At 39.7% G+C, this 25,303-nt stretch overlaps 1 protein-coding gene across 1 annotated transcript; it reads left to right on the plus strand.

The window, feature by feature from the left end:
- The first annotated feature begins 23,304 nt into the window (after positions 1–23,304).
- LOC142181273 (peroxidase 22.3-like) lies at positions 23,305–24,779 on the plus strand. Its single transcript, XM_075254201.1, has 3 exons — positions 23,305–23,588; positions 23,720–23,914; positions 24,093–24,779. The coding sequence occupies exons 1-3, from the start codon at positions 23,379–23,381 to the stop codon at positions 24,642–24,644; spliced, it is 957 nt and encodes a 318-aa protein (XP_075110302.1). The 5' UTR covers positions 23,305–23,378; the 3' UTR covers positions 24,645–24,779.
- Positions 24,780–25,303: the final 524 nt, after the last annotated feature.

The following is a 25,303-nucleotide window of genomic DNA, read 5'->3' on the forward strand; positions in this document are numbered from 1 at the left end:
TCTGTTGGCTGCGGGTCGTCTCGAGGAGTGCAACTCACCTAAGTCTTCGTATCAACCATGCTGCTACGCCCACTAGGCCACTAGAGATGCATATGCTTGTGGAACAAAAATGCACAGCAAGTGTAGTATGAGTACGAAAACAACGTGTACCCAATGAGTATCCTGTCTAATCTCGAAGAAGTAGAGATGAGAGGTCGACTTCGACACTTACTAGTGGTCCAATAATAATATTTGTAAAAATGGGAGGAGATCATTGATTTTATAAAGAAATTATAAACTCATAAATCCAGATAGCAGGTAAACAACTTTTCAAATAATAATGGATTTCCAAAGATTTACTTTTCATCATCTTTTATCAATTTATCTCCGGCCAGGAAAGGCAAATATCAACATTTATAAATCTCAGGCAAACAATACAAGCATGTGCATATCATGTCGAGGTCGTATGGCCTGATCCAACATAAATGTAAAATGTGCACTGCCGATGGTCGAACGACGCGAACTATAGATGCATCTATTACCCCGCTCGCGAATCATACATGCGACGTGGTCAACATAAATAAACAAACACCCCACTCGCGAATCATACATGCGACACAGGCACACATAAATACACACATTCGAACAACCAATTAAGAATTTATCAGGGAATATTTATCCAAATAAAAGCCAATAATCTTTTAACGATATAAGAAAATGAAGTCTAATCCTTTTAGAAATTCATTTACCAATTCGATAGGATTTATGCAATTCAACTGTCAATAAGATTACAATTATTCCAAGTATAGCATGTTTTTGGGTCCTAGACTACCCGGACTTACACATAATAGTATCTACGCATGGACTCTAGTCACCTCGTGCATACGTAGCCCCCACAAATAGGAGCACATAATCAATTATTTCACCTATGGGTACAATTCCCTCTTACAAGGTTAGAAAGGAGACTCACCTCGCTCCGAAGATCCATAACCGACATTCCACGCTCTTCTGAAGACTCGAATCGATGCACAATGCTCCAAAACTAGCCAATAATTATGAAAATCCATTAATATATGTTCAATTACTCATTACAATCCAATTTATTACAATTCCTAACCCCGATCGAAAAGTTGACAAAATTGCCCACGGGCTCACGGGCCCGGATTCCAAAAGTTTTTCGAAGATAAAGTTTACCCATGAACTCACGAACTCAAATATATGATTTTCTCTTAATTTCATGTCTAAAATCGTGGTCAAAATTCAAGAATATCAAATTTCTAGGTCTTCCTCAAAAACCCCAAATTTCCACTAATTTCCATGTAAAAATCCATACATAATCAATGTATTTAACTCCTGATAGGTGGGAATAACTTACCTTGACATTGAATGATGAAACCCCCTCTTGAAATCCTCCAAGAATCGCCCAAGCCAACAGAAAAATAAAAGAAATGGGCCAAATCCCGTCTTAAAACAACTCACTGCCCAGCACTGCCCTTCTTCGCGAACGCGGAAATGTCCTCGCGTTCACGAAGCACAACCTGCTTCAGCCCCAAAATTTCTTCATCGTGTTCGCGAACTGATGCTCGCGTTTGCGAAGGCCAGCTCCCCGGACCCTATGCGTTCGATTTCCAAGCCTCGCGCTCGCGTTGGCCAACGGCCTCAGGCCCCGCTCCGCTCTTTCCTTCTACGCGCTCACGATCTCCCATACACGTTCGCGTAGTCTACTTAGCCCACCCCTTCGCGTTCGCGAAGGCCAAATCATGTAGCCTCCCACTTTCCTCTTCACGAACGCGGGACTCCATTCGCCTTCGCTAAGAAGGAAACCAGATACTAGCAATCAGCAACACCTCCATCTGAAACACACCCGAGGCTCCCAAGACTCCGTCCAACCACACAAACCAGTCCCATAACTTAACACGGACCTGCTTGAGGCCTCAAATCACATCAAACAACATCGAAATCACGAATAACTCTCCAATTCAAGCTTAATGAACTTTAGAATTTCAAACTTCTACATTCGATGTCAAAACCTATCAAATCACGTCCGATTGACCTCAAATTTTGCACACAAGTCATATTTGATATTACGGACCTACTCCAACTTCCGGAATCAAAATCTGACCCCGATATCAAAAAAGTTCACTTCCGGGCAAACTCCTCAAAAACCTTCAAATTTCTATCTTTAGCCAAATGACTCCAAAAGGGCCTATGGACCTCCGAATTCACTTCCAATCGCGCTCCCAACTCCAGAATCACCATACGCTACTCTGAGACTCAGAATCCTAAATGGACATCGATAACACTAAAATGCACTTTAACCCAAACTTATGCAATTTCATCCAAAATGCTAACTTCCACAATAGGCACCAAAACGCTCCTAGGTCATCCAAAACCCGATCCGGGCATACGCCCAAGTTTGAAATTATCATACGAACCTACTGGAACCTTCAGATCCCGATTATGAGGTTGTTTACTCTGAAATCCAATCTTAGTCAATTCTTTAACTTAAAGTTCCGAAATGAGAATTCCCTTTCCAAATCAACTCCGAATTCCTTGGAATTAAATTTCGACCATGTGTTCAAGTTATAATACCTAAAGTGAAGTTGCTCATGGCCCCAAATTATTGAACGATGCACTAGAGCTTAAAACGACCGGTCGGGTTGTTACACCAACCATGTCAATTCATAATGCAACAACTTGAAGGCACAGATAGATGTTCATGTTGCGGCCAAAAGGAACGCTTTGGATAAGGCCTCCACCCTCGAGATACAGCTTAGTAAAGCTCCGGAAGGTGACTCAATCCAGATGAGCAGGATTGCTAAGCTTGAAATAGAACTTTTGAAGATAAAGGCCGAAGTTGTAGACGCTCGAGCCGAAGCTGAAGAGGTTCGAGCAAAAGCCGATAAGAAGGTGGTCATCTATCTGAAATATGATGTTATAGCTAGACGCCAAGTTCCTCATTTCCGATGCTGAAGACAACGAGGAGGAGGCCTGTAAGGAAGCTGGTCCAGATGGATCCAATGGTGACATAGTCCCCGAAGGGGGAAAGGCTAAGTTCCCGAGGGTAGACTAGATTTTTCTTTCTTGTTCCTTGTATAGGGCTCCATGCGGGAGTGTTGTAAATGTATTTTTGTACCATTAGTTATAATAAAAAGGAACCCTTTGGTTTTCCATTCATATGAATTTCCACTTGCTTGTGTCTTTGTTTATATTTTGAGTGTTGATGCTTGTCGATAATTAGTCTGATATGCTGGAATTTTAAGATAGGAACCCTTTGGTTGTGCTTGATGAGTAATTGATACTAGTTGAAAATTCAGGGCTCGGTGCTCGAATCAAGTTTTGACTCAGACTCATTGACCCTTAGGTTTTCAACATATTGGCCCTTAGGCTCTTATATTGGCCCTTAGTGTCTTACACATTGGCCCTTATGCACTTTGTAGATTGGGTCGATGCGACCTCTAATATGGCTATAGTTTTCCCCATTTCGGCTGAAGACTTTTGAAGTTTTGATTAATCCTTAGCATGTTTTGTGTTCGTCCGACTCTTCGACGACTCAAATAAGAACCTCGATTATGAGTCAATATGTGATGATAATTGAGTACATCGGGAGTTTCTCTTGAAGGCTGATTTTTCAAATCCTTTTGTTGAAGGCTGATTGTCTCGAAGCCTTGTCATTATTTGGAGTTGACATGATCGAAGATCCTTTGCTTATGCCGGGGGTAGCCTGATTAACCGGTTATTTTCGAAGTATTTGAAGGCCTTTAATTTTATGGCGGTGATCGGACGTTGCCGAGCCGCGTTAATTTGGCCAGAGCCTTTTGATATGATCGTAGTCGATAGTCCCTGTGTGAGATGACCTCGGCGTCTATATTGAGGGTATGCCTTTTTAGGTGTCTTACAAGTTCGATATATAGCCTTGGTCATAATATCGGGGTTATGCCTTTTTAAGGTCTTATAAGTTTTGGCATGCCTCGTTGAGGTCTTACAGATTGGGGTTGCCTCACTGAGGGCTTACGAGCTCAAAATTGCCTGATGACGGTCTTCGAGTGTTGGAGAGTTTTTTGGCCCTCGAGTTGTCTTGTGAGAAAGTAGTGAATTTCTTTGAGGCACAAAGTGTTTTGATAAGCAAAGGGGCTTCCTCAATTACTTGATATATGCATACATGTTTTTTGCCTTTGGAGGCTCGATTATTCTATATGGACATGGTTCGTTTGGCCGTTTGGGTCAATACAACATTCTCCTATCTAGGTCCTCCTAGGCATAGTTCGGTTTCTTCCAAGGGGTGGCCTCCTAGGGTGATGCCCCCAGTATTTGAGGTTGATCGAAGAGAAGCCTTGAATACTTGATCAGTTCTCCTTAGGTAGCATATGGATGTTGCCTCAATAAAAACCTCGCCGGTAAAACCCGTTCAGGATAAAATCTGGTCTAAGGGAAAAAGAGCGCAACACATGCTTTAAAACCCAAGGTCTTTGAGTTGGAGGGCACTTTGATTCCTTTCAATCGAATACCTACAGTAAGTTAGTATAAAACATAAATGAAAAGGGAGAAGGTCGTACCTTAGCATTGATAGCGTTAGAGCCTCAATCCATTTTAATTACTTGCTTAGATGACGCGGCACGGTCCTTTATTTACTCATTTGGGTGGAGCCGAGAATGTAGGTTGTGGTTGCTATTTGGCCATTTGCTTGTCTTTTGGCTTCTTTTATGTTGAGGGCATTGATGCCGGTGCTACATCATATACCGCGAACATCTCTCTTGCTGCGTGTTGCTCCCCGTATACTGCTTTTACTTCATCCTTGGTTGGAAACTTTATCATTTAATGAAGGGTTGATGGCACTGCTCTCATAATGTGTATCCACGACCTTCCAAGTAAGGCATTGTACCTCATGTCACCTTCGATGACATAAAACTTGGTATCTTGGATTGTACCGACCACGTCGACCGGGAGGATGACCTCTCCTTTTGTTGTCTCGCTCGCCATGTTAAATCCATTGATGACTCGAGATGCGAGTACAATCTGATCGAGTTGTCCGAGCTGCTCTACCACTCTTGACCTGATTATGTTGGCCGAGCTACCTGGGTAAACGAGTACGCATTTAATTTGAAACTTATCAAATGAAAAGAAATTACTAGTGTGTCATAATAAGGCTAAGACAAGGTCTCAATATCCTCTTCGCTGAATGTGAGAGCATCCTCTTGTATGTAACTCCCAGTTCGCTTTTCCCTAGTGATGGATATTTTCGTTCACTTGACAACGGGCCCATGTGGGGCGTCGACCCCTCCAATGAACATGTGGATGACGTGCCGTGGTTCTTCTGGTTTGTTTTTCCTATTCGCCTCTCTTTCCCGAAATTGGTTTTTGGCTCGGTCGATGAGGAACTCTCAAAGGTACACTTCGCTGATCAGTCGGGCTACCTTTTCTCGAAGATGTCTCTAATCTTCGGTCCTATGATCGTGGGTGCCGTGATATTTGCATACCAAGTTAGGGTTACTCTGTGAAGGGTTTGACAGTATGGGTTTTGGCCATCTGGTATCTTTGATTTTACCTATGACCGATACAATATCCGAGATATCGATGTTGAAGTTATACTCGGATAGCCGGGGTGCCTCTACTGGCCTAGTATGCCTATCGAACCCAGCTTTACTCATGAGTCCCCGGGAACTTCGACCTCGATCTATCCTTTGATCACCTCGAGGTATATTACGCCTTGGGGCGTTTTTTTGATCTTCTACGTATGGCTGGTATCTTTCCTTGTTTGGCCTTGATTCCCTTTCTTTAAACCTTTATTCCTTCATTAAGATCCTGCTAGGATATACTGAGCGCGAGGTGGATCTTAATTGGTCGTTTTCGACCTTGATCTTCGATTGATATCTATTGTGCACATCCGCCCGGGTTGCAGCGGGATATTCGATCAAATTTTGTTTTAGCTGTTTCGAGGCTACCGAGCTTCATTCGTTCAAACCTTGAGCGAAGGAATGTACTTCCTAGTCATTGGAGACTGGTGGTAATTCCATTCGTTCCATCTGAAAGCGAGATACAAATTCCCATAGCATCTCATTTTCTCTCTGTTTGATTTTGAAGACATTGGACTTTTTGGTGGCTACTTTGATGGCACCAGCGTGTGCCCTTACAAAAGAGTATGCCAACATGACAAATGAATCTATTGAATTTGGGGGTAGGTTATTATACCACATCATAGCCCCCTTTGACAGTGTTTCTCCAATTTTCTTCAATAAGACAGACTCAATTTCGTCATCCTTCAAGTCGTTCCCTTTTGCCGCACAATTGTAAGCGGTAACATTCTCATTAGGGTCTGTGGTTCTGTTATATTTCGGGACATCGGGCATTCTGAATTTCTTCAGGATGGGCTTCAGAGCCACACTTGGTGGGAATGGTTTCTGTATAAACTTCTTTGAATCTACACCCTCAAAATTGGCGGTGCACTCGGGATCTTATCGACCCTCAAATTATAAGTCTCTACCTTTTTATCGTTAGCCTCTATCTTTTTTTCTCCTGATTCAATCATTTTAGTGAGGTCCTCGAGCATCTTCATAGTAGTGGGGTCCGTTGCTGACCTGTTATTACTCGATCTCTCTGGTGTCTGCTCAACTCGAGGAGCCGTTTCTGGTGTTGTTGTGCTTGGAGTTTTTTGTTGACTTTGTAGCTGAGCAATAGCCACTTGTTGTGCTTGCAACATTTCGAAAATGACTTGGAGGCTGACTCCTCTTTCTTCCATCCCTCGTGCTTCTTGGTCTCCAGCTTGGGCTTCCCTACGTCCTTTCCTTACGGGGTCTGCGCCTGCTTCCTTGTTTAGAATGTTGTGGGAGCTGATATCAACTAGCTCCATGTTTGGTACTCGCTCAGGGTTTACAGGTGGTACACCCAGCCCTATGTCGTTGTTTTCCCCAAGTCCTTCACTGTCATGAAAAGGTGCATTTTGTGTGCTAGACATGATTAAGCCTGAAATCAAAGAATCTTTGATAAGAAAAAGTGTGAAGGGTAATGCGTGTTATCAGAAAACTACCACCAAAACAATCACTATTATTTTTAGCCCCACGGTGGGCGCCAAACTATTTACCTTAAAAATGATATTTACAATTATATTTGATTTGTCTTTCTAAAAATACGTGATTTATCTTAATACTAGTTGTTAGGAGAATAATGCTTACTGTAAATGAGCAATAAATGATAAGCAAACCCGTGTGGTCACAAGGTTGAGGGCCTCGAGCTCAGCGATATGGGACCTCAAGGGTAGCCTTTAAAGGTTGATGATGAGCAATGAATAAAGAACAATAAATGAAAAAATGATGAACAATAATCGAATTCAATAAATGAGGAGCAATAAAGCTGTAGAGTAATTGTTGAGCACGTTTAGGCAAGAAAAGCAGAGAATGTTCTATTGTATTCGATATTATGTGTGTTACAAAATGACAATGGTCCCCATTATATAGAAGGGAGGAATCCCAAGATAGTACATGTCTAAGTACGGATTTGTACTAATATTGCAGACCTGGTCAGCTCTAACCACATGTATTTGTGAATTTTTCCGCCTTTCCATGACGATCATCGATTGTACTGCTCGGAGGTCAACCATAGTGAGCCTTCGATGTGCTCCCTCGAGGGACACACCTCGGGGTCGCACCTCATGCTCTGCTTCGGGCTTCTTCAAGGTTAGGCGTGGAGTGGCATAGTAGCCGCAAGGTTGAACTCCCAAATTTTTGCCGTATACACTCACCATCGCGCACTCAAGTTTCCATGCCCTCTCCAAACCTTGCCCACCAATTGCTAGTGAAGTTAACTTCATTTAATTTTTTATTGTGGAAGACACAATTTATGCCAATGGTGTATGGATGCGGCCTTAACCATCATATTGATGGTAGTGAGCCGACTCCCACAAAATTTCTTGCGTAGAATCAGTTAAACCCAGAGTATAAAGCCTGGGTACGAGAGGATCAACTTGTGCTCAGTTGGATAGTCGCATCTGTCTCAGAGAGCATCTTGGCGCAACTAGTTGGAGCATCAACTGCTCGTGATTCTTGGGAGAAGCTTGTTGCTGCATATGCTTCAGGATCCAAGCCTTTGATTCGTGAACTGAAGATGCAGTTGCATACTTTGCATCGTGAGAGTGCAAGTATTGAGTCATATGTTCAAAAAGCGAAGGGAATTGCTAATAAACTAGCTGCATTGCAGCATCCAGTTCCTAATGACGACTTAGTTGAATTTGTTCTTACTAGGTTGGGTCATATTTACCGTCAATTTATTAGGTCGCTTGAATCGCGGTAAGAAGATATTACCTTTGATGCTATAATTGGTCTTCTTCTTAAAGACGAACGACAATTAAAAAGAGATGAAATAATTAATGTTATTGCACCTATGATTCAGTTTACTCACATCTCAATCTCATCTAATCGAGGACGTGGTAGAGGTCGTGGGATTCGTGGTCGTGGACGCTCCTCAAGCCATGGATCTGCACAGACAAACTCAACTTGGAACTTTTAGACTTCTAACCAGACTACAAAACCAACACAATATATCTCATATTTCTCTGAAATTATTTGTCATAATTGTGAAGGAAAGGGACGCCTTGCGCGCGTCTGTCCATCACCTCGAGCTAACAATGGCAACATGGTATGTAACTGACCTGTTTCCAACCTTACTACTTCTCAAAACCCTCCTACTACACAAAATTGGTTGATGGATAGTAGCACCACACATCATCTCACTGCAGATCTTAATAATCTAGGTATTCACTCGGAGTACCAAGGTCCTGAAGAAGTCATTAGGTAATGGTTCTAAGTTACCGATCTCTCATGTTGGTAAAAGTTCTATATTACATGTTCCTAATGCCATACAAAATTTGTTATTTATTACCTCCTTTGCTAAATCTAATCAAGTGTCTATTGAATTATTTCCTAACTATATTTTGATTAAGGACCTGGCAACAAGGGACATCTGCCACAATGGGCCGGCTGAAGGAGGCCTGTACGTATTCTCTTTCTGTGCAAAAACTAGCTTCCTATGCAGCGTCATTATGAGTTTGGCATGCTCGTCTGACTCATGCATCCTATCCCACCGTTCGTCATACATTGTCGTCTAGTGCCTTGTAGCTGTTCATCAAATAAAAATCCTAGTTTATGTTCTACATGTGCTATTAGTAAGAGTCACAAACTTCCATTTAGTGAGACTAGTTTTCAAGCCACCGGGCCACTAGATTTAGTTTGCTCAGATGCTTGGGCCCAGCTCCAATTATTTCTAATGATGGTTATAAATATTATGTGAACGTTTTTGATCATTTTAGTAAATATACATGGATTTACTTTTTGCGGCGTAAATCTGAAGTTCTCTCTGTCTTTATTCAGTTTTGTACTATAGTTGAAAAATATTTTGGTCGTCCTATAAAATATTTTCAAGCAGATTGGGAGGAGAATTTCAAGCCCTTACCACTTATTTAAGGGACAATGGAACGTTCTTCTTGTCCATATACACCTGACCAAAATGGATGTGCTGAAAGAAAACGCAGGCACATAGTTGAGACTGATCGTGCTCTTCTCCACCATGCCAATGTTGCATCTAAGTTTTGGACTAACGCATTTGAGACTGCTGTATATACTATAAATAGATTACGCACTCGCATATTAAATAATTTATGCCCATTTCATGTGTTATTTTTGTTGCGGAAGCCAAATGTATAGAGTGTGAATAAGTCACAATTACTATACCAAAAATTATGACAGCCACCAAATAATAAATAAGACAATAAAGCAATAATAAAGGGAACACCAGAATTTACGAGGTTCGGCTAATTCTGCCTACTCCTCGGACACAACCAAATATTTTATTCCACTCCAAAATACAAGTGAAATAATACTAAAGAGAGAAGATACAAATGCCTTAAACAGATGAGAAGGCAAATGAGAGGTGTGTATCAATCCTAAACATTAGGCCTTCTTTTATAGGGGAAAAATCCCCCAAACTTAACTCCCAACCAATGTGGGACTTTGGCATTTTGCCAAACTTCAACAAATCTCCACCTTGGCAAAATTCCACATTTTCAATTCTCTCTCAATAATAAATTTTGGTTGTGTCTTCATCTTCAATCTTCAGTGTTCAACAATGTTGATCAAATCCAAACAATGTTGAAACTTGACCGCAGTCACCACCTTTGTCAGCATATCAGCAGGATTCTCTGTAGTATGAATTTTCTTCACCGTGACTCCACCTTCTTCTATGATTTCTCGTACGAAATGATACCGAACATCAATGTGCTTCGTCCTTGCATGATAAACTTGGTTCTTCGCTAATTGAATAGCACTTTGACTATCACAAAAAATTGTGATACCTTTTTGTTCAACACCAAGCTCCTTTAGCAATCCTTGAAGCCAAATTGCCTCTTTCACAGCATCTGTAATAGCCATGTACTCTGCCTCTGTTGTAGACAAAGCAACTGTTGACTGCAAAGTAGACTTCCAACTAACTGGTGCCTTTGCAAAAGTAAACACATAACCAGTAGTTGATCTTCGTTTGTCCATATCACCCGCAAAATCTGAGTCACAATATCCAACTACAAACTGATTGTCTTCCTGCTCAAAAACTAACCCGACATCTACAGTATTATGAATATACCGTAGAATCCACTTCACAGCTTGCCAATGCTCCTTCCCTGGATTGTGCATATATCTGCTAATAACTCCAACAGCTTGTGAAATGTCAGGCCTTGTGCAAACCATTGCATACATCAAGCTACCAACAGCATTTGCGTATGGTACCTTTGACATATACTCTCGTTCAGCTTCATCCATTGGCGACATAGTAGTACTTAGCTTAAAATGGGAAGCAAGTGGAGTACTAACTGGCTTAGTCTTGTCATCTATGCCAAAACGTTGAAGTACTCTCTTCAAATATTCCTTTTGAGATAAACAGAGTTTCTTTGAACGTCTATCTCTAATTATCTCCATGCCAAGAATTTTCTTTGCCTCACCCAAATCCTTCATCTCGAACTCCTTCTTCAGTTGAATCTTCAACTTATCAATTTCTTCCGAGTTCTTGGAAGCTATCAACATATCATCAACATATAGGAGAAGATATACAAAGGAACCATCTTTAAGCTTGTGCAAATACACACAATGATCGTATTTGCTTCTCTTGTACCCTTGCCGCAACATAAACTCGTCAAATCGCTTGTACCATTGTCTAGAAGATTGTTTCAATCCGTACAACGATTTTTCAAGTTTGCACACCATATTTTCTTTTCCAGCAACTTTGAATCCTTCTGGCTGAGTCATGTAGATTTCCTCCTCCAAGTTTCCATGTAAAAACGCAGTTTTTACATCCATCTGAACTAGTTCCAAATCCAATTGTGCTACCAAAGCCAACATAATTCTAATGAAGGAATGTTTTACAACTGGAGAAAACACTTCATTGTAATCAATTCCCTCCTTTTGAGCATATCCTTTGGCCACCAATCTTGCTTTGTAGCGAACATCTACTTGGTTAGGAAATCCTTCCTTCTTTGCAAATACCCATTTGCACCCAATTGCTTTCTTTCCCTTCGGGAGATTGGCCAATCTCCATGTATGATTCTGATGAAGGGACTGTATTTCATCATTCATGGCAATCCTCCACTTATCTTCTTCTGAACTTTGGACAGCGTCTTTATAAGTAGTAGGAACATCATCAGCTACAATTGAGGTTGCACAAGCAACCGTCTCTATGAGACGAACATGTTTCGTTATTGTTCTTTTTGGCCTGCTGGTTGCTATTGATTCAAGTTGTTGTTGAGATTCCTGAGTTGGAATCTCCTCTACTGGCTCTCCTTCCAGAGGGTAATCTTCATTTGTTTCCTCCTCTGCTTCTTGTGTAGGAAAAATAAATTTTCCCTCAAACTCCACCTGCTTAGAAGCACCTTCATTTTGTTTGGTATCTTCTGTTACCTTATTTACCATAGCAAATTCATCAAAGGTAACATCTCTGCTGAATATTACTTTCTTTGTCATAGGGCACCATAAGCGATATCCTTTGACTCCAGAAGTAATTCCCATAAAAATAGCCTTCTTTGCCCTTGGATCCAATTTTGACTCCGTCACATGATAATATGCAGTTGAGCCAAACACGTGCAAAGAGTTATAATCTACAGCAGGTTTTCCGTACCATTTTTCAAATGGTGTTTTGCCATCAATAGCAGCAGATGGCAGACGATTAATGAGGTGACATGCATATGTAATTGCCTCAGCCCAAAATTCTTTGCCCAAGCCAACATTGGACAACATACACCGTACCTTCTCCAGCAAGGTCCAGTTCATACGTTCTGCCACTCCATTCTGTTGTGGTGTATGTCTAACAGTGAAGTGTCGGACGATGCCATCATTTTCACAGACCTTATTGAAATGATCATTTTTGTATTCACCTCCATTGTCTGTGCGAATACACTTGATCCTCCTGCCTGTTTGATTCTCCACCATCGTCTTCCATTTGAGAAAAATTCCCAGCACTTCATCTTTGTTTTTCATTGTATACACCCACACTCTTCGAGAAAAATCATCAACAAAGGTTACAAAATAGTGCTTCCCACCCAATGAAGGTGTTTTGGAAGGACCCCAAACATCAGAGTGTACATAATCCAAAATGCCTTTAGTATTATGGATCGATGTACCAAATTTAACCCTTGTCTGTTTCCCTTTGACACAATGCTCACAAAACTCCAAGTTGCAAGCCTTTACTCCTTTTAACAATCCTTGATCTGATAGAGTTTTCAAGGATTTTCCTCCAGCATGTCCCAAGCGCATGTGCCATAGCTTGGTTGCTTCTGCCTCTTTGTCGTCACTGGATGTTACTGTCGCTGTCCCAATAACTGTACTGCCACGATAGTGGTACATATTATTATTCTTCCGATTAGCCTTCATTACCACTAGTGCACCGGAGCATACTCTCATCACTCCATTTTCTGCAATGATTTTGAACCCTTTTGATTCTAGGGCTCCCACAGAGATGAGATTCTTCTTCAAATCCGGTACATATCGAACATCTATCAATGTTCTGATCATTCCGTCATGGTTCCTTAATCGTATTGAACCAATGCCATATGAGGTAAGAGGGCTGTTATCCGCTGTGTGGATGACTCCATATTCTCCTTCTTGAAATTCCATGAACCAGTCCCTGTTGGGACACATATGATAGCTACAAGCTGAGTCCATCAACCATATGTCTGATGATGTTGATGACTCTGTTGTAACTAATGAGAAGTCTGAATCATCACAATCAGCTACATTTGAATCCATAATGGCCTTTCCATTGTTATGTTTGGCCTTATTCTTCAACTTCGGACAGTCTTTCTTCCAGTGCCCTTTTTCTCGACAAAAGACACATTCATCTTTGCTGGGTCTGGATCTTGACTTGGATCTTCCCTTCTTTGTCCTCGTTTGATTTTGAGGACGACCCCTCACAAACAGTGCTTCTCCTTCTCCGCCCTTCTGTTTTTCTCGCTTTCTTTGTTCATAGCTGTACAAAGCCGAACAAACTTCTCTGAGAGAAACTTCGTCATTTCCATGGAGTAGAGTAGTTTCAAGGTGCTCGTACTCATCAGGAAGTGACGCCAACAACATCAAGGCCAAGTCACCATCATCATAAGTTGTATCCATATTTTGCAAATCTGTAACCAACTTATTGAAACTGGTGATATGTTCATTCATCGTGGTACCAGGAACATAGGTGAAGTGAAACAATCTCTTCTTCATGTACAATTTATTTTGACTGTTTTTCTTCAAAAATTTATCCTCCAGTGCTTTCCATAATTTACTTGCAGAAGTTTCCTTTGTGTATGGATATTTCTGCTCTCTAGCAAGGTAGGATCGAATGGTACCGCAAGCAACACGGTTGATAATTCTCCAATCTTCTTCTCCAATAACATATGGTTTCTTTTCTTCAATGGCCAGATCTAGCCCTTGTTGAAAAAGGACATCTAGAACCTCGCCTTGCCACATCCCAAAATGTCCGGACCCGTCAAATATTTCGACCGCAAATTTCGCATTTGACACAATTCTTGTCATAAGCGAAGATGCCAATGATGACGTATTGTTGACACTTGATGTAGATTCTTCTTGTTTATTGTCTCCCATCTTTGACACAAATATTATTTAATAGCTGACGACACAAATCAAGATTATTTCCTTTCTGGTGTGGAAGATCAGACTAAGCTGCAACCACAGAGCATACTCAGACAGAACCTTGACTCAGTTACCAAGATAAATCTTTTCTGATGTGGAAGATCAGACTATGCTGCAACCACAGAGCATACTTAGATAGTACCTTGGCTCTGATACCAATTGTTGCGGAAGCCAAATGTATAGAGTGTGAATAAGTCACAATTACTATACCAAAAATTATGACAGCCACCAAATAATAAATAAGACAATAAAGCAATAATAAAGGGAACACCAGAATTTACGAGGTTCGGCTAATTCTGCCTACTCCTCGGACACAACCAAATATTTTATTCCACTCCAAAATACAAGTGAAATAATACTAAAGAGAGAAGATACAAATGCCTTAAACAGATGAGAAGGCAAATGAGAGGTGTGTATCAATCCTAAACATTAGGCCTTCTTTTATAGGGGAAAAATCCCCCCAAACTTAACTCCCAACCAATGTGGGACTTTGGCATTTTGCCAAACTTCAACAAATCTCCACCTTGGCAAAATTCCACATTTTCAATTCTCTCTCAATAATAAATTTTAATGGTTTCGGCCTTACACAAAGGACAAGCTCTCTCCATGATCTAAGCTTTGTGTATTTTTGGGATGTAGTAAGCTGCACAAGGGGTACAAATGCTTTGATATAGACTCATCAAATTTTTTTGTTTCCCGTCATGTAATTTTTGATGAGTCTAACTTTCCATTTGCTTCACAGGATGTTGTGGTGCCTACTTCATCAACCAATGGAACTCGAACCCCATTAGTTGTCAATGTACCACTTCAACAGCCCATACCACCTTCACCAGCTTCGCCTTTGGAGCAATCCAACACCTTGATGGGTCATTCTTCACCAACCTCATCTACATGCCCAACACCTTTGCCTGATGTTACTGCTCCAGATGGACACTTACATTGGCTACTTGTTCCTCTCCTGTTGGTATCCCTTTGTGTGTGGATTCTCCACAAGATATTTCTCTTGATACGCTGCCTTGTCATCATGATGACTCATCTTCCGTAGTTAAACCTGTACATATGGTTACTCGAGCAAAAATAGGCTCGTTGAAACCTAAACAGCCTTTTTCCTTAATGACAACTACTTTACCTTCCACTGAGCCCTCTTGCTACTCATATGCTCCTACAGATTCAAATTAGCGTAGGGCCATGACTGATGAATATAATGCATTGATTCAAAATGGGACTTGGCAGCTTGTCCCACCTTTTCCTTTACAAAATGTCATTGGATGCCGTTGGGTCTATAAAACAAAGCTGAAGCCGGATGGTTCACTCGATCGCTAAGAGCGAGGCTTGTTGCTAAAGGCTATCATCAACGTCATGGAGTTGATTATAATGATACGTTTAGTCCAGTTGTTAAGCCTACAACTATCCGATTGCTCCTTTCCCTAACTGTGATTTATCATTGGTATGCTACTCAGTTGGATATCTCTAATGCTTTTATTCATGGTCATCTAGATGAGGTGGTTTACATGTCCCAACCTCCGGGCTTTGTTGATCTGACACGACTACCATGTTTGCCTGTTAAAACGCTCTCTTTATGGCCTAAAACAGGGTCCTAGAATGTGGAATCGATGTCTAACTGATGCCTTGACTTCCTTTCGTTTCTTAAGTTCCAAAACTGATAGCTCTCTGTATTATAAGTCTACTGCTGGACAGAAAATTTTCTGCCTTATCTATGTGGATGATATCCTAGTCTTGGACTCTAATCCTACTCTTGTTAAGACACTAGTTGCTCAATTACGTGATCGTTTTGTAGTGAAAGACTTGGGCAGACCTTCATATTTCTTGGGAATTAAGGCACACTGGGTGAAGGATGGTCTTCATTTGTCTCAGGGTAAATATGTTGCTGACCTTCTCAAACGAGCTCAAATGGACTCCTGCAGTAGCTTGTCTACACCAACTTCCGCAACAAACAAACTCTCAACTACAGATGGTTTTGATGTTACATTATACCGCAGTGTTGTTGGGGCACTACAGTATCTAACATTTACGCGTCCGGACATAGCTTATGTGGCGAACAAGGTGTCTCACTTCATGCATAATCCTTTGGATACATTGGGTTGCTGTTAAATGCGTTCTACGGTATATTAAGGCGACACCATCATATGGTTTATGTTGCGGAAGCCAAATGTATATAGTGTGAATAAGTCACAACTACTATACCAAAAATTATGACAGCCACCAAATAATAAATAAGACAATAAAGCAACAATAAAGGGAACACCAGAATTTACGAGGTTCGGCTAATTTTGCCTACTCCTCGGACACAACCAATATTTTATTTCACTCCAAAAATACAAGTGAAATAATACTAAAGAGAGAAGATACAAATGCCTTAAACAGATGAGAAGGCAAATGAGAGGTGTGTTTAAATCCTAAACATTAAGCCTTCTTTTATAGGAAAATTTCCCAACCAAATGGCTAACCCACCGATGTGGGACTTTGCCAAATTCAACAAATCTCCACCTTGGCAAAATTCCACATCTTCAATCTTCTCTCAATAACAAATTTTGGTTGTGTCTTCATCTTCAATCTTTAGTTTTCAACAATGTTGATCAAATCCAAACAATGTTGAAACTTGACCGCAGTCACCACTTTTGTCAGCATATCAGCAGGATTCTCTGTAGTATGAATTTTCTTCATCGTGACTCCACCTTCTTCTATGATTTCTCGTACAAAATGATACCGAACATCAATGTGCTTCGTCCTTGCATGATAAACTTGGTTCTTCGCTAATTGAATAGCACTTTGACTATCACAAAAAATTGTGATACCTTTTTGTTCAACACCAAGCTCCTTTAGCAATCCTTGAAGCCAAATTACCTCCTTCACAGCCTCTGTAATAGCCATGTACTCTGCCTCTGTTGTAGACAAAGCAACTGTTGACTGCAAAGTAGACTTCCAACTAACTGGTGCCTTTGCAAAAGTAAACACATAGCCAGTAGTTGATCTTCGTTTGTCTAGATCACCCGCAAAATCTGAGTCACAATATCCAACTACAGACTGATTGTCTTCCTGCTCAAAAACTAACCCGACATCTACAGTATTATGAATATACCATAGAATCCACTTCACAGCTTGCCAATGCTCCTTCCCTGGATTGTGCATATATCTGCTAATAACTCCAACAGCTTGTGAAATGTCAGGCCTTGTGCAAACCATTGCATACATCAAGCTACCAACAGCATTTGCGTATGGTACCTTTAACATATACTCTCGTTCAGCTTCATCCATTGGCGACATAGTAGTACTTAGCTTAAAATGGGAAGCAAGTGGAGTACTAACTGGCTTAGTCTTGTCATCTATGCCAAAACGTTGAAGTACTCTCTTCAAATATTCCTTTCTGAGATAAACAGAGTTTCTTTGAACATCTATCTCTTATTATCTCCATGCCAAGAATTTTCTTTGCCTCACCCAAATCCTTCATCTCGAACTCCTTCTTCAGTTAAATCTTCAACTTATCAATTTCTTCCGAATTCTTGGAAGCTATCAACATATCATCAACATATAGGAGAAGATATACAAATGAACCATCTTTAAGCTTGTGCAAATACACACAATGATCGTATTTGCTTCTCTTGTACCCTTGCCGCAACATAAACTCGTCAAATCGCTTGTACCATTGTCTAGAAGATTGTTTTAATCCGTACAACGATTTTTCAAGTTTGCACACCATATTTTCTTTTCTAGCAACTTTGAATCCTTCTGGCTGAGTCATGTAGATTTCCTCCTCCAAGTTTCCATGTAAAAACGCAGTTTTTACATCCATCTGAACTAGTTCCAAATCCAATTGTGCTACCAAAGCCAACATTATTCTAATGGAGGAATGTTTTACAACTGGAGAAAACACTTCATTGTAATCAATTCCCTCCTTTTGAGCATATCCTTTGGCCACCAATCTTGCTTTGTAGCGAACATCTACTTGGTTAGGAAATCCTTCCTTCTTTGCAAATACCCATTTGCACTCAATTGCTTTCTTTCCCTTCGGGAGATTGGCCAATCTCCATGTATGATTCTAATGAAGGGACTGTATTTCATCATTCATGGCAATCCTCCACTTATCTTCTTCTGAACTTTGGACGGCGTCTTTATAAGTAGTAGGAACATCATCAGCTACAATTGAGGTTGCACAAGCAACCGTCTCTATGAGACGAACAGGTTTCGTTATTGTTCTTTTTGGCCTGCTGTTTGCTATTGATTCAAGTTGTTGTTGAGGTTCCTGAGTTGGAATCTCCTCTACTGACTCTCCTTCCAGAGGGTAATCTTCATTTGTTTCCTCCTCTGCTTCTTGTGTAGGAAAAATAAATTTTCCCTCAAACTCCACCTGCTTAGAAGCACCTTTATTTTGTTTGGTATCTTCTGTTACCTTATTTACCATAACAGATTCATCAAAGGTAACATCTCTGCTGAATATTACTTTCTTTGTCATAGGACACCATAAGCGATATCCTTTGACTCCAGAAGAAATTCCCATAAAAATAGTCTTCTTTGCCCTTGGATCCAATTTTGACTCTGTCACATGATAATATGCAGTTGAGCCAAACACGTGCAAAGAGTCATAATCTACAGCAGGCTTTTCATACCATTTTTCAAATGGTGTCTTGCCATCAATAGCAGCAGATGGTAAGCGATTAATGAGGTGACATGCATATGTAATTGCCTCAGCCCAAAATTCTTTGCCCAAGCCAGCATTGGACAACATACATCGTACCTTCTCCAGCAAGGTCCGGTTCATACGTTCTGCCACTCCATTCTGTTGTGGTGTATGTCTAACAGTGAAATGTCGGACGATGCCATCATTTTCACAGACCTTATGATCATTTTTGTATTCACCTCCATTGTCTGTGCGAATACACTTGATCCTCTTGCCTGTTTGATTCTCCACCATCATCTTCCATTTGAGAAAAATTCTCAACACTTCATCTTTGCTCTTCATTGTATACACCCATACTCTTCGGGAAAAAACATCAACAAAGGTTACAAAATAGTGCTTCCCACCCAATGAAGGTGTTTTAGAAGGACCCCAAACATCAGAGTGTACATAATCCAAAATGCCTTTAGTATTATGGATCGCTGTACCAAATTTAACCCTTGTCTGTTTCCCTTTGACACAATGCTCACAAAACTCCAAGTTGCAAGTCTTTACTCCTTTTAACAATCCTTGATCTGATAGAGTTTTCAAGGATTTTCTTCCAGCATGTCCCAAGCGCATGTGCCATAGCTTGGTTGCTTCTGCCTCTTTGTCGTCACTGGATGTCACTGTCGTTGTCCCAATAACTGTACTGCCACGATAGCGGTACATATTATTATTCTTCCGATTAGCCTTCATTACCACTAGTGCACCAGAGCATACTCTCATCACTCCATTTTCTGCAATGATTTTGAACCCTTTTGATTCTAGGGCTCCTACAGAGATGAGATTCTTCTTCAAATCCGGTACAAATCGAACATCTGTTATTGTTCTGATCATTCCATCATGGTTCCTTAATCGTATTGAACCAATGCCATATGAGGTAAGAGGGTTGTTATCTGCTGTGTGGATGACTCCATATTCTCCTTCTTGAAATTCCACAAACCAGTCCCTGTTGGGACACATATGATGGCTACAAGTCGAGTCCATCAACCATATGTGTGATGATGTTAATGACTCTGTTGTAACTAATGAGAAGTCTGAATCATCACAATCAGCTACATTTGAATCCATAATGGCCTTTCCATTGTTATATTTGGCCTTATTCTTCAGCTTCGGACAGTCTTTCTTCCAGTGCCCTTTTTCTCGACAAAAGGTACATTCATCTTTCCTGGGTCTGGATCTTGACTTGGATATTTCCTTCTTTGTCCTCGTTTGACTTTGAGGACGACCCCTCACAAATAGTGCTTCTCCTTCTCCGCCCTTCTGTTTTTCTCGCTTTCTTTGTTCATAGCTGTACAAAGCCGAACAAACTTCTCTGAGAGAAACTTCGTCATTTCCATGGAGTAGAGTAGTTTCAAGGTGCTCATACTCATCAGGAAGTGACGCCAACAACATCAAGGCCAAGTCACCATCATCATAAGTTGCATCCATATTTTGCAAATCTGTGACCAACTTATTGAAACTGGTGATATGTTCATTCATCGTGGTACCAGGAACATAGGTGAAGTGAAACAGTCTCTTCTTCATGTACAATTTATTTTGACTGTTTTTCTTCAAAAATTTATCCTCCAGTGCTTTCCATAATCTACTTGCAGAAGTTTCCTTTGTGTATGGATATTTCTGCTCTCTAGCAAGGTAGGATCGAATGGTACCGCAAGCAACACGATTGATAATTCTTCAATCTTCTTCTCCAATAGCATCTGGTCTCTTTTCTTCAATAGCAAGATCTAGCCCTTGTTGAAAAAGGACATCTAGAACCTCGCCTTGCCACATCCCAAAATGTCCGGACCCGTCAAATATTTCTACCGCAAATTTTGCATTTGACACAATTCTTGTCATAAGCGAAGATGTCAATGATGACGTATTGTTGACACTTGATTTAGATTCTTCTTGTTTATTGTCTCCCATCTTTGACACAAATATTATTCAATAGCTGACGACACAAATCAAGATTATTTCCTTTCTGGTGTGGAAGATCAGACTAAGCTGCAACCACAGAGCATACTAAGACAGAATCTTGACACAGTTACCAAGATAAATCTTTTCTGATGTGGAAGATCAGACTATGCTGCAACCACAGAGCATACTAAGACAGAACCTTGACTCTGATACCAATTGTTGCGGAAGCCAAATGTATATAGTGTGAATAAGTCACAACTATTATACCAAAAATTATGACAGCTACCAAATAATAAATAAGACAATAAAGCAACAATAAAGGGAACACCAGAATTTACGAGGTCCGGCTAATTTTGCCTACTCCTCGGACACAACCAATATTTTATTTCAGTCCAAAATACAAGTGAAATAATACTAAAGAGAGAAGATACAAATGCCTTAAACAGATGAGAAGGCAAATGAGAGGTGTGTTTAAATCCTAAACATTAAGCCTTCTTTTATAGGGAAAATTTCCCAACCAAATGGCTAACCCACCGACGTGGGACTTTGCCAAATTCAACAGTTTATTTTTTGCTTCATAGTCCTCGTCCTTACTACACGGTTATAAAAACTGAGACTGGGGAGGTTATGTTACTAATCGAAAGTTGACTACTGGATTTGCTTTGTTCTTAGCTCTCACCTTGTTTCATGGGCTTCACGTAAACAAAAAGCTGTTTCTAGGTCGAGTACAGAGGCAGAGTATCGAGCCTTAGCCGTTGCTACGTCAGAAATTACGTGGGTTGAACATCTCCTTCGAGAAATCGGTTGCTTTTTCTCTACAGTTCCAACACTGTGGTGTGACAATCTTAGTGCTACGTACTTAACAGCGCATCCCATTTTTTCACTCACAGACGAAGTACATGGAGAGATTGATTTTCATTTGTCCGTGATAGAGTTCGTGCAAAGTCTTTACAAGTTCGATATGTGAGCTCGCATGACCAAATAGCTGATATCTTGACTAAGCCACTAACAAAATCTCGATTGGAGTCTTCCCTCACTAAAATCGTTTGGACAATCATGCTACTCATTATATCCCAATTTATGTTATGCAATTTCAATTTCGAAAGTCAAACTTTTCAGTTTTACGGTAAATTCAAATATAAAATTTTTAAGTTTTTTGAAATAAAATATATTTGGAGACTACAGAAAAAATAATACTATAAGTTAATATAAAGAAAAATTCATTTGACTCTCGAAATTCAAATTGAATCACATAAATCTGGATAAAAGGAAAATTTAGTTATATCCTAACCAAGTTCAAATTAGTACAGTTTTTCATGTCTCATTACCCGGGTCAGTGTATGTCCATGCATGCAGAACCATGATACTACGAAAACCTTAATTAATACCTTGACAAAAGATACAGAAAACGTAATATTAAAAAGCAGTTGTTGATCTACTGACGCGTACGTATTTTCTTCTGCATATTTTGTTTAGAAGATTTTCGGTGAGTGTGGTATGGCAAGGGGCCATATGATTAATGTTGAATTAACGTGCCCCATAAGTAATTAATGAACGAGTCAATATTAACTGTGACAAATAGTCCGCTCTATTCTTTAAAGAAATAATTAAGACCTTTAGCATCAATGTTAACCAATGGCTTCCCCTCATTACAAAATTTATTTGCGTGTTGTTAATGTTGACATTTAGTATAGCTATTCAGAGGCTGTTTTTCTCGATATAGTCCACGTTGAGTTGTGCTTCTTAATTATTTCTATATTTTGTTCTTGCTAATTCTTTTTTTAGACAAGTTGACTTTTTTTCCCTTTCAAATTTGGAGTTGGTAGTTGCCTATTATATTATTAATTTGCAAAACTCCTTAATTACTCCTATCGAATTTTGAGACCATCTCATTTAGATGCTTAAGATATTAGAGAGAGCACACGTTTATTTAGTTAGTTATGTCTTTACCATGCCCCTCACATGCAACCATATTTTTTGTTCATGACCAAAGAGTGGAAATTCTTTTTCATAATGGGTGATAATGAGTCTCGAATCCAGAACTATGTCTGCTTTGATAACACGCCAAAGTGTATAACCATCTCATTTGAAAACATAAGTTGTTAGAGATGACACATATTTATCTATTTTATGTATCAACAACTCCCTCATATAATAGCAGTCTAAATTAACCATTCTCGTGAAGTAAATCTTTTGGCCGTATTTCCTCGTATAAAATTGGCTACGCCCATGCAAAGAGAAAAATTCAATAAAAAGCAACCGGTATACAAAGAGGTAGTTAGTTAATTACAACGTACAATTTTTTTGCCAAGTCAAAATTGATACTCTGTAGTTTTAATCTGGTCGTTTCCTAAGTAGTAGGTTTGATTTTAATTATCTTAAAACGAAAGACTCCGACCCACTCAAATTTGCAATAATTGACAATTTCCAAGTCTGAACATTTCGCGCATGAACAACAATTCATTTAAAAACCATCCTCTTAGAAATTGTCAAGGTCTGGCTCATTTTTCTTGGGAGAGTTGCTAAACCTAAAACCATTGTCGTGTTATAATAGTAAACATTTTTTTAACCTATAAATATAGCCACATTTTACTCTCATCATCACACAAAATCAATAACATCACTTATATAGAAGTGTAGAACTTCATAGACTATAGTTATCAAAAATGGTTTCACGTAGCTTCCTATTTCTTCATGTGTTGATCATGTTTTCTTTAGCAGTGATAGCATTTTCAGATTTATCAGATGATTTCTATGAGGATGTTTGTCCTGAAGCTTTACCAACCATTAAACGGGTTGTTGAGGATGCAGTTCGGAAAGAGAGACGAATGGGCGCTTCTCTGCTACGTCTGCATTTTCATGATTGTTTCGTTAATGTGAGCTTACATTATTTTTCTTGCACTTAATGTTTTTTCATTTTAGTCTAATTTCTATTTGTGAGAGCATCTGAGTATTGAACCTAAAATCTTGAAGTTAGGAATGAAGTCATTGCTTTTGGTTAATGCAGGGCTGTGATGCTTCGGTTCTTCTTGACCAAACAGCTACTATTGACAGTGAAAAGACTGCTCGTGCTAATAACAATTCTGCTAGAGGATTTGAGGTGATTGATAAAATCAAATCTGAGGTTGATAAAGCTTGTGGACGTCCGGTTGTATCTTGTGCGGACATCTTGGCAGTTGCAGCTCGTGACTCTGTAGTTGCTGTGCGTGTTACTTCCTTCTAAATGCTAAATATCTATAATAAACCAATTACTATTATATATTAACTTGAGGTCGCTATATGAACTGTTAAACTTTAAATCCTGGATCTCTAAATGTGTATGCCGCTAATGTTATGAACCTTCAATGATTAATTAAACTGAAATATTTGTACGTGAACAGCTACATGGACCAACATGGGAAGTGAAACTAGGAAGGAGAGACTCCACAACAGCAAGTAGAACCACAGCCAACAATGATATTCCATCTCCATTTATGGACTTACCTGCCCTTATCAACAACTTCAAGAATCAAGGATTGGATGAGGAAGACCTCGTCGCGCTTTCCGGTGGCCATACCCTAGGGTTTGCTCAGTGTTTCACCTTCAGAGATCGCATCTACAATGAGACTAACAACATTGATTCCACCTTTGCAAGTCAACGTCAAGCAAATTGTCCACGTAGTGGAGGTGATTCTAATCTTGCTTCCCTTGATCCTACTGCTGCTCTTTTCGACTCTAAATATTTTAGTAACTTGGTATCAAAGAAAGGGCTTTTACACTCTGATCAAGCTTTGTTTAGTGGAGGAGAAACTGATAATCTTGTTAAGACATACAGTACCAACCTTGGAACTTTCTCTAAAGATTTTGCTGAGTCTATGATTAAGATGGGAAATATCAAGCCATTGACTGGGAGTCAAGGTCAAATTCGTGTCAACTGCAGGAAGGTGAACTAAATATTTAATGATGCTGATAAAATCAAGTGTTTCAAGAATTTGATTCTTTTCAATTGTAATTGTGAGTTTTGTTCATTTTGAACGTTTGTTGTTACCTAATAATGAGTAATTGTGAAAGGGAGAGTTGTGTGGCCATTTGGTTTTCAAAGAAATCGGATTATATTGCTTTCAGTAGGCGAGTAAATGAGCAAATTGAGTAAATTGATTTTCCTTAGAGCTGTTTGACTACTAGATTATAAATTAATTGCATCGATCATCTCTAACGTACGTACCAGAAAACAACTTTAGAGCCTAATAACTTTAGAAAAAACAACTTGCTAAGAGTCAAACTCAAAATCTCCACTAACTAAGCGGACGCTACGAGAGCTTGTTGCTCTCTTATTTCTGTTCAAAATACTTCATCTCTTGTTTCATGTATTTGCCGTAAAATTCAAATAAAACTACGAATGGTAAATTCGCTGAAAATATAGCTATGGCTAATAAATATAGCATATATATTTGACGTGTCGCATAATTTTTTCATTAATATATGGCGGGTAAATGACACGGCCAAAGTTTATTTGGGCTTAAATGAGCTGAGTAATGTACTAAGCAACTTATTTTTGCCAAACATTCCAAAAGCTAAAAAAATGCTTAAAGGGGATCTAAATAATGAATCA

The sequence above is a fragment of the Nicotiana tabacum genome, chromosome 5 (assembly GCF_000715075.1).
Source record: "Nicotiana tabacum cultivar K326 chromosome 5, ASM71507v2, whole genome shotgun sequence".
NCBI lineage: Eukaryota > Viridiplantae > Streptophyta > Magnoliopsida > Solanales > Solanaceae > Nicotiana > Nicotiana tabacum.

Coding starts and splice junctions, on each gene's coding strand:
- LOC142181273 (XM_075254201.1), top strand. CDS start 23,379: ATGGTTTCACGTAGCTTCCTATTTCTTCATGTGTTGATCATGTTTTCT. Junction 23,589..23,719: donor TTCATGATTGTTTCGTTAAT/GTGAGCTTACAT, acceptor TGGTTAATGCAG/GGCTGTGATGCTTCGGTTCT. Junction 23,915..24,092: donor CTCGTGACTCTGTAGTTGCT/GTGCGTGTTACT, acceptor GTACGTGAACAG/CTACATGGACCAACATGGGA.